This window comes from Salvelinus fontinalis, chromosome 1 (assembly GCF_029448725.1).
Source record: "Salvelinus fontinalis isolate EN_2023a chromosome 1, ASM2944872v1, whole genome shotgun sequence".
In the NCBI taxonomy this organism is placed as follows: domain Eukaryota; kingdom Metazoa; phylum Chordata; class Actinopteri; order Salmoniformes; family Salmonidae; genus Salvelinus; species Salvelinus fontinalis.
In genome coordinates, this window is record NC_074665.1 from 27,460,190 (window position 1) to 27,469,392 (window position 9,203).

At 42.8% G+C, this 9,203-nt stretch overlaps 1 protein-coding gene across 2 annotated transcripts; it reads left to right on the forward strand.

The window, feature by feature from the left end:
* Positions 1–318: 318 nt before the first annotated feature.
* On the forward strand, positions 319–7,554 carry LOC129851618 (polycomb group RING finger protein 6-like). 2 transcript variants are annotated; one of them, XM_055918212.1, is made up of 10 exons: positions 319–782; positions 956–1,055; positions 1,162–1,258; positions 1,762–1,817; positions 1,928–1,987; positions 2,184–2,295; positions 2,733–2,760; positions 2,955–3,053; positions 6,842–6,928; positions 7,052–7,554. In XM_055918212.1, the coding sequence occupies exons 1-10, from the start codon at positions 615–617 to the stop codon at positions 7,100–7,102; spliced, it is 858 nt and encodes a 285-aa protein (XP_055774187.1). In that variant the 5' UTR covers positions 319–614; the 3' UTR covers positions 7,103–7,554. The 2 variants fall into 2 exon arrangements, with proteins under 2 accessions (XP_055774187.1, XP_055774188.1); XM_055918213.1 differs by lacking the exon at positions 7,052–7,554 and having other exon boundaries at positions 6,806–6,923.
* Positions 7,555–9,203: the final 1,649 nt, after the last annotated feature.

Here is a 9,203-nt window from a genome sequence, read left to right on the forward strand (position 1 = left end):
GTCAAATTAATAGTTAGAGATTTTAATGGCCACATCTGGAGGTATCCGATCCATATTTATATAATTAGGCAGAACCTATAACTACCAATAGTATGTATCCCTATTTGGGAGATACTGAACTCCAATCAAGTCTGTTTTTTTTAATGACAGCTTAAATATTTTCAATTCTTCATTAATATCATATGAATCCCTATTCTTCCTAGAGAAGCAAGATAAGGCAAAGCAACTGTGGTCCAGTCTTGAAATTCTATTTCTAGTGGAGTCTGCCCTGTTATGATTTAATTGGCTCGTTTCATTGCCATAGCGCCAGGAAGTTGCTGAAACTTGAGAGACAACCGTAACGTTAGCTAGCAACTGTTACAGTTGTTTTTGTTTTTGTTTTTATTTATTTGGGGTTAGCGATAACATTTAAGCAGTAGTTAGTGGTTAAATCACATGGGGTTTATTGGTAACGTTAGTCCGTTAAAGTTAAGATTGAACTGTTATCGTTGTTTTTTTGTTTTTGTATTCCTTGAGCTAGCCAGCACGTTTGCTAATAATGCCAGTGTCAGGTGAATATCAAATGATTAATTGAAGAATTTATTGGCGCGGGAATCAACCCAATTTGCAGTACCATGGAGGACAGCACCACGGAACTCGAAAGACCCGGTTGTTTGAGTGTCGGTCAGCAATCAGAAGAGGCGACACTAACCGATATTAGCCACCAGAACAGTGTCGACAACGATGGTTCGAAAGACCACAATGGGACATCCAATAATGTTGACTCGGATTCAGGGGATGAGGTACAGTATTGCAGACTTGGACAATATCTAGTATTTTCTAATTTTGCTGGAGTGACGAGAATAATAATAATGTAATGTTATGAATATGATAGCTGCTACACTGGTTGGTACTCTACTGTAACTGTGATGTACTCCAGTTCTATAATGTGGAATGACATTGTTTGTTTTCACAGCCTGAACTCCCTCTTAATCAATTTTACCCTTACATCCGCTGTACTCTCTGCTGCGGAATCCTCATTGATTCCACCACCATAACCGAGTGTCTGCACACTTGTGAGTTACAATGATTTGAGACAAACAATCCTGAAATTTGACTGCTATCCCTTCAGTCTCATTATATCAGTCACACTTCCTTTGTAATCTGTTCTCTCTTCCCCAGTTTGTAAAAGCTGCATAGTGAAACACTTCTTCTACAGCAACAGGTGTCCCAATTGCAGCATTGTAGTCCACCAGACACAACCACTGTACAACATAAAGTAAGCATGCCTGCATGAAATCTACGAGCACACAGACTCTTGTCTTGTTTTACATTTGAAGACATCGGTTCATGTTTTTCTACTTGGCATCATGTTATTTAAAGAGGACATCCCATGAGTGTCTGTTTCTATGGTTACCCTCTCCCTGCTGGGGAGTTACCTGGAACACAAAGTCCTGGTGTGACGCACGGATACTGATGTCTCTCTGTAGACTCCTCTGTTATTCATGTCCACGCACACTCGTCGTCTATTGCACAACTCTGCTTTCAGCACAGGCCAAAGGGACGCAAATGTAAATATTACTGTTGTGCCAACTCATTTGAATGAAAACGTTGCCGCGATAAACTGAGATGTTCACTGAAACAACGTCAGCTTTGAAGTTGATTACTATACCTCTCCCGTTGACCCATTATCAATTAATCCAATGAGCTATAGGCTAATACTCACTTATACACTGGTATGTAGATACTTACTGTATGGTGGGTGTTTTTGCATCTCCACAGACCTGACAGACAGTTGCAAGATATTGTTTACAAGATGCTGCCACATCTGGAAGAAAGTAAGTATCCACAAGCCTTCCTTTTCTCAGATTTTCCCCAAACGCCTCTTTTCAGTCTTTTGTTTTGCAGTTCAAATGAGTATTGTCTTTACTCCTTATTGTCTTTGCAGTGGAGAGAGCAAGGATGATTGATTTTTACAAACAGAGAGGACTGGAGGTGCCAAAACCAGGTAAATAAGACCAATGTCGTCGTCGTTGCTGCTTATTGTGCTTTTTGGTAGAGATTTGGTGCAGCTTTGTTTATATGAAATAGTTTGGGTATTTGAAGACCCTCTGATTGTAGCCATGTCTCTGTCTGTCTCAGTGCTGTGTGTGGAACATTCCCCTAATGCTTCTGTAAACGCTCGTCTTTCTCTGTGACCACAGTGATGGCGGTCCCTGTGCTGAAGAACCAGAAGCAGAGGAGGGCATTGCTACCCCAGTCTGTCTTCGCCATCCCTCCTGAACTGGACGTGTCACTGCAGCTGGAGTTTCTGGGGTGAGTTTCTCCCTAGCATTTTCTATTTGAGGGATGGAAGGGTATTCCCTGAGAAATTGGATTGTTTGTTTGTCTCTGGTCATTCTTGTCTCCACCAGTAGATGGTGCTGGGGTGCTACTGTGCTTCCTTTGAGTGCATATGGACTAGGGCAGCATTTCCCTAACTCGGTCCTGGGGACCTCCAGGTGTACACATTTTTGGTTTTTGCCCTAGCACTACACAGCTGATTCAAATAGTCAAAGCTTGATGAATAGTTGATTATTTTAATCAGCTGTGTAGTGCTATGGCTAATAACTAAATGTGCACCCCCTGGTGTTCCCATGACAGCGTTTGGGAAACCCTGGACTAGGGAGAACGTTACAAGACGGTGGTGGTTAACTGTACAAGATTGGTTCCAGGGATTATGAAACTTCTATGTAAAGTTGTTTTGATTCCAGAGCGGAAGAAGGCATAGACGGCTATAAGGTAATTACTGCTGTCAACCTCTTTTCTCATAATGACTTGTATGAGACTGTTAAAATTAAATAACAGCATAACGCTGCTATCCAGCCACTATATAGTAATGGTCATGCATAAAGCAATGTTGATATTGTGAATTTGAGTTATATTGGTAAAATGAATAAGGGATTGCATGCTCTAACACCGGTGTCTCTGGCCAGCCTTTGGAGAGGCGGTATGTGCGAGTATCGGGGGATGCCACTGTCCGCCATGTGGCGCTCTTCATCAGGAGGAAGATGGAGCTGAGTCCCACCTGCCAGGTCAGTGGGAGGGGTTACACATTGACTTTACCAGGATGTCTGATGCGGTTATGAACTATTTCTCGGAGGTAGACCTGGCAAGGGTGAAATGCATAAATATGTACATATCTGCTCGTTATGTGAGAGAGCTCTCTTCTTCAAGAAAGAGGTATGTTGAACCCATCTCAATTTCATCCCCTGTAAAATACTTTAGAGGCCTAGGTAACCAGGTGAGGGGTAGATGCAGAGCCTAATGCTCACACAAGGACAGAGGGAAGAGTGTTCGTGTCTTATGTAAAACTGCAGAGCGCAACAGCACAGCCCTACCTGTACGTAGGGTGTTTAGCAGTAACAGGGATTGATTTCTTGGCACTCACCGGAGTGGGTAATAGGTGCGCTATTTCGCTTTCTTAGCTGGGTGCTCTGCCATTTACAGTGCATTCGGAAAGTATTCCCCTTGATGTTTTTCATACTCAACCTTATTCTGAAATGGATTACATTGCCCCCCCCCCCCCCCCAATCTACACACAATACTCCACGACAAAGAAAAAAACTTTTTTTTAGAAAACGGGTATAACATTTACATAATTATTCAGACCCTTTAATCAGTACTTTGTTACAGCCTCGAGTCTTCTCGGGTATGACGCTACAAGCTTGGCACACCAGTATTTGGGGAGTTTCTCCCATTCTTCTCTGTAGATCCTCGCTGCACAGCTATTTCCAGGTTTCTCCAGAGATGTTCGATCGGGTTCAAGTCCAGGCTCTGGCTGGGCCACAAGGACATTCAGAGACTTGTCCCAAAGCCACTTCTGCGTTGTCATGGCTGTATGTTTAGGGTCGTTGTCCTGTTGGAAGGTGAACCTTCTCCCTAGTCTGAGGTCCTGAGCATGCTGGAGCAGGTTTTCATCAAGGATCTCTCTGTACTTTGCTCTGTTCATCTTTCCCTCAATCCTGACTAGTCTCCCAGTCCATACTGTTGAAAAACATCCCCACAGCATAGTGCTTCACTGTGGGAATGGTGCCAGGTTTCCTCCAGATGTGACACTTGACATTCAGGCCAAAGTTTCTCATTGTCTGAGTCCTTTTTGTGCGTTTTGGCAAACTCCAAGCGTATTAAGAAAAACTTTTAACAAGGCACACTTGATGGCTGCATCCCGCTACCGGGATCGATATGACAACAGCCAGTGAAAGTGCAGGGCGCCAAATTCAAACAACAGAAATCTCATAATTAAAATTCCTCAAACATGCATGTGTCTTATATCATTTTAAAGGTAATCTTGATGGTAATCCCACCAAAGTGTCCGATTTCAAATATGCTTTTCAGCGAAAGCACTACAAACGATTATGTTAGGTCACCACCAAACCACAATAAGCACAGCCATTTTTCCAGCAAAATATAGCACAAAAAGCAGAAATAGAGATAAAATGAATCACTAACCTTTGATTATCTTCATCAGATAACACTCATAGGACTTCATGTTACACAATACATGCATGTTTTGTTTGATAAAGTTCATATTTATATAAAAAAATATGAGTTTACATTGGCGCATTACATTCTCTAGTTCCAAAAACATCAAGTGATTTTGCATAGCCACATCGTTTCAACAGAAATACTCATCATAAATGTAGATGATAATACAAGTTATACACATGGAATTATAGATATACCTCTCCTTAATGCAACCGCTGTGTCAGATTTCAAAAAAACTTTACGGAAAAAGCAACCCATGTAATAATCTGAGACGTGGCTCAGAAATATAATAAAAATAGCTGCCATTTTGGATTCAACAGAAACCAGAAAATACATGATAAATGTTTCCTTACCTTTGATGAACTTCATCAGAATGCAGTCCTAGGAATCCCAGGTCCACAATAAATGCTTGATTTGTTCGATAATGTCTGTTATTTATGTCCAATTAGCTACTTTGGTTAGCGCGTTTGGTAAACAATTCCAAAGTCACAAAGCGCGTCCACTATAACGTGACGAAATGTCCAAAAGTTCCGTAACAGTCAGTAGAAACATGTCAAACGATGTACTGAATCAATCTTTAGAATGTTGTTAACATAAATCTTGAATAACGTTCCAACCGGAAAATTAGATTGACTTCAGATGAGTGGTGGAACGGATGTCCTCATGTGAACGCGCATGGTGAAAGCATGGTCAGCTCGTGGCAGTGGTGACTAATTCCTGTCTCCTTCGGCCCCCCATCACATTAGTCATCAGACAAAGTTCCATTGACTGTTGACATCTAGTGGAAGCCGTAGGAAGTGAAAACTCATCAATATCTCACTGTAATTTCAATGAGAGCTTGGTTGAAAATCTGCCACCTCAGAAAAAATCTAAACAGGAAGTGGAACTTCTCAGGTTTTTGCCCGCCAAATGAGTTCTGTTATACTCACAGACATAATTCAAACAGTTTTAGAAACTTCCGTGTGTTTTCTATCCAATACGAATGATAATATGCATATATTAGCAACTGGGACTGAGGAGCAGGCAGTTTACTATGGGCACCTCTGTGCACCTTTTCATCCAAGCTACTCAATACTGCCCCTGCAGCCATAAGAAGTTAATTGAAATGCATTCCAGGTGACTACCTCATGAAGCTGGTTGAGAGAATGCGAAGAGTGTGCAAAGCTGTCAAGGCAAAGGGTGACTGCTTTGAAGAATCTCAAATAATTATACACTGCTCAAAAAAATAAAGGGAACACTTAAACAACACAATGTAACTCCAAGTCAATCACACTTCTGTGAAATCAAACTGTCCACTTAGGAAGCAACACTGATTGACAATAAATTTCACATGCTGTTGTGCAAATGGAATAGACAAAAGGTGGAAATTATAGGCAATTAGCAAGACACCCCCAATAAAGGAGTGGTTCTGCAGTTGGTGACCACAGACCACTTCTCAGTTCCTATGCTTCCTGGCTGATGTTTTGGTCACTTTTGAATGCTGGCGGTGCTTTCACTCTAGTGGTAGCATGAGACGGAGTCTACAACCCACACAAGTGGCTCAGGTAGTGCAGCTCATCCAGGATGGCACATCAATGCGAGCTGTGGCAAGAAGGTTTGCTGTGTCTGTCAGCGTAGTGTCCAGAGCATGGAGGCGCTACCAGGAGACAGGCCAGTACATCAGGAGACGTGGAGGAGGCCATAGGAGGGCAACAACCCAGCAGCAGGACCACTACCTCCGCCTTTGTGCAAGGAGGAGCACTGCCAGAGCCCTGCAAAATGACCTCCAGCAGGCCACAAATGTTACGGTTTCTCGTTCTTTGTAGGGTCTGTCGATATGAAGCTTGTACTGGATCTGTTCAGTATGACTGTATGAAAATGTGGATACCGCCCAACCCTAATTTGTATGTGTATATATAATTTCATTAATTGTTGTTTGACTGTTTTGAATACCACTTTGCACCGCCCTGTGGGCAATTGTAATTATCACCTAGGCACTTGCATAAAAAAATAATGGATTTGGCATATCTCTTGATGCTCTGATGAAAGCATAACTGCCAAAATGGATTGGCCTGCCCAGCCAAAAATAAAAAGTGTAATGAGGTGACGTCTTAATTTTTTATTATTGAACTTGGAATTTAGTTTCTAATCAGAAATACCATTTCTGTATCTTATTGAAATGGATCCGTAGCATTTATTACGGTTTTCATTTTCACATCCCAAACTGCACCTACCAGTATTCGTTCACAGATATTTCCTCCCTCAGGTGACTCCATGTATGTTGTAATTCAGTATGTCACTCTCAATTGATTTCATGCAGTCTGTCGCAGTGGTATGATGTCACGTTGTGGTGCAGGTGGAGGTTGTGTGTGGAGACCACCTCCTGGACCGTTACCAGTCGCTACGAGAGGTTCAGCGCTCCATGGGAGATGACGCTCTACAGGTGAGTCCACTCAAAGGCCCTATGTATTTGTAGTTACACTCTGGTCTGGAAATAGTCCTGATATCGTTAGCTTCCATTTATGAGTTTTATGTGTGCTTATTTTCTTGTGTTTTTTATTCCCAGGATGGTCTTTTGATTCTCTACTTTGGACTGGTGCTGGCTGCTCACATGTGAGCAGGGGGAAGGAAGTGGGATGGATGGATGTGATCCTGATATTAACCCTGACCCTCAGGGAACCACGGTCTTCATTCTGCTACTAATGCCTAACAGAATCAAGTCTTCTACTCTCTGCCACTTCTACCTGACGGTTAACAGTGAATTGCTGAATCCTGGGCCCCGAAACCTTCTGATTAGGTTATAGTTTATCTCCAAGACTGTAATTTCAGAGGTCTGAAAGACTACAAGGACCTGTCATGCTACTGATGCCAAAAGCTCATGTTTTTGCTACACTTTGAGTTGAATGTACACTGTATTCTTTTTTTTCTTCTTTTTACATTTTATTCTAAAATGTATTAAATACATACAAATCCTCAGCAATCTACACACAATACCCCATAATGACGAAGCAAAAAGTGGTTTTAGAAATGTTTGCAAATGTATTAAAAATAAAAAACTGAAATACCTTATTTACATAAGTATTCAGACCCTTTGCTATGAGACTTGAAATTGAGTTTAGGTGCATCCTGTTCCCATTGACCATCTACAACTTGATTGGAGTCCAACTGTGTGATATTCAATTGATTGGACATGATTTGGAAAGCCACACACCTGTCTCTAAGGTCCCATGGTTGACAGTGCATGTCAGAGCAAAAACCAAGCCACGAAGCCGAAGGAATTGTCTGTAGAGCTCCGAGACAGCATTGTCGAGGCACAGATCTGGGGAAGGTTAACAACATTTCTGCAGCATTGAAGGTCCCCAAGAACACAGTGGCCTCCATCATTCTTAAATGGAAGAAGTTTGGAATCATCAAGACATTCTAGAGCTGGCCGCTCGGCCAAACTGAGCAATCGGGGGAGAAGGATCTTGGTAAGGGAGGTAACCAAGAGCCCGATGGTCACTCTGACAGAGCTCTAGAGTTCCTCTGTGGAGATGGGAGAACTTTCCAGAAGGACAACCATCTCTGCAGCACTCCACCAATCAGGCCTTTATGATAGTGGCCAGACGAAAGCCACTCTTCAGTAAAAGGCAGACTAGTCAGGATCGAAGGAAAGATGAACAGAGCAAAGTACAGAGAGATCCTTGACAAAAACCTGCTTGGCTGTTCAGAGGACCGATGCTGGAAGGAGAAGACAGGCGGCTGGTCAAAGGAGGGTGCTGTATTCTCGACCAAAAGGCAAATGTAAGCAGGCCACATTAAGTCAAGTCAATTATTACTGGTCTGTATGTAGCAAATTTAATTCAAAATTTGATACATCCACTTGGACTATATTAGAACATGAATGCCTGTCATAGCAAGTGTAATTTAGTGTAGCCTAAAGCCTACATTCAATAATGTACATACGTCAGAATAGGCCTACATATCAAATAATGTGAAAGCTATTTATTTTGTTTCAATTTGGTAAAGTTGCCTTTTCTCATCACAGACTGTGTGCCAAGTCCCAATGTGCCCATCCTGAGGGTGTATTTGGACGATCTGGACCTCGAGCCCCACTTCCGAATGACCCAACCCTCTTTTGACCGCCTGCTAGAGGTCTTGCACCAAGAAGACCAGGATCATGGCTGGGGTAAGACCTTGGAAAGCCTCATGTTTGTGCCACTTCGTATAGTGTCCGAGGCTATTGATGTCATCCCCTGGGTCAGTGGCGTGATCATGAAGAGGGTCATCCATTTTCCATCAAAGAGATGAAATGCAGGAGGTTGGCGAGGGATTCGCCCAAAAAGCACAGTTCCCTGCATTTCAAAAGGCTGCTGGCGCTATTGCTGGATGCCATATCAGGATTAAGCCCCCTGCAGTGGACCAGCAGGATTACCTGAAAAGAAAATAGCTTTATTCATCAACTATAGGCCATCTGTGACCACATTGACATCTACTTTGCCTGTGCACGACACCAGGGTCATGAAACACAGCAATGTGTATGTTCAGAGCCTGTACCCACCACAAGGTTGGTGTCTCTTCAGGGATGGAGGAATCCCTGCCTGGTGGAGCCCATGTGTCTGACACCCTACAGGCAACCAGTGAGGGGTGCAGTGGAGGCCACCTACGATGCAAAGCATTCCAAGGTGAGGAATGTGGTGGAGCAGTCCTTCGGGACAATGAAGGTGGCACTCCATCTT

What these genes read in the sequence shown, in the direction of transcription:
- LOC129851618 (XM_055918212.1), top strand. Translation starts at nt 615, where the DNA reads ATGGAGGACAGCACCACGGAACTCGAAAGACCCGGTTGTTTGAGTGTC. An exon ending in CAACCACTGTACAACATAAA is followed by an intron (nt 1,259 to 1,761) that starts GTAAGCATGCCT and finishes GCATCTCCACAG; the next exon opens with ACCTGACAGACAGTTGCAAG. An exon ending in TGGGAGATGACGCTCTACAG is followed by an intron (nt 6,929 to 7,051) that starts GTGAGTCCACTC and finishes TTTTATTCCCAG; the next exon opens with GATGGTCTTTTGATTCTCTA.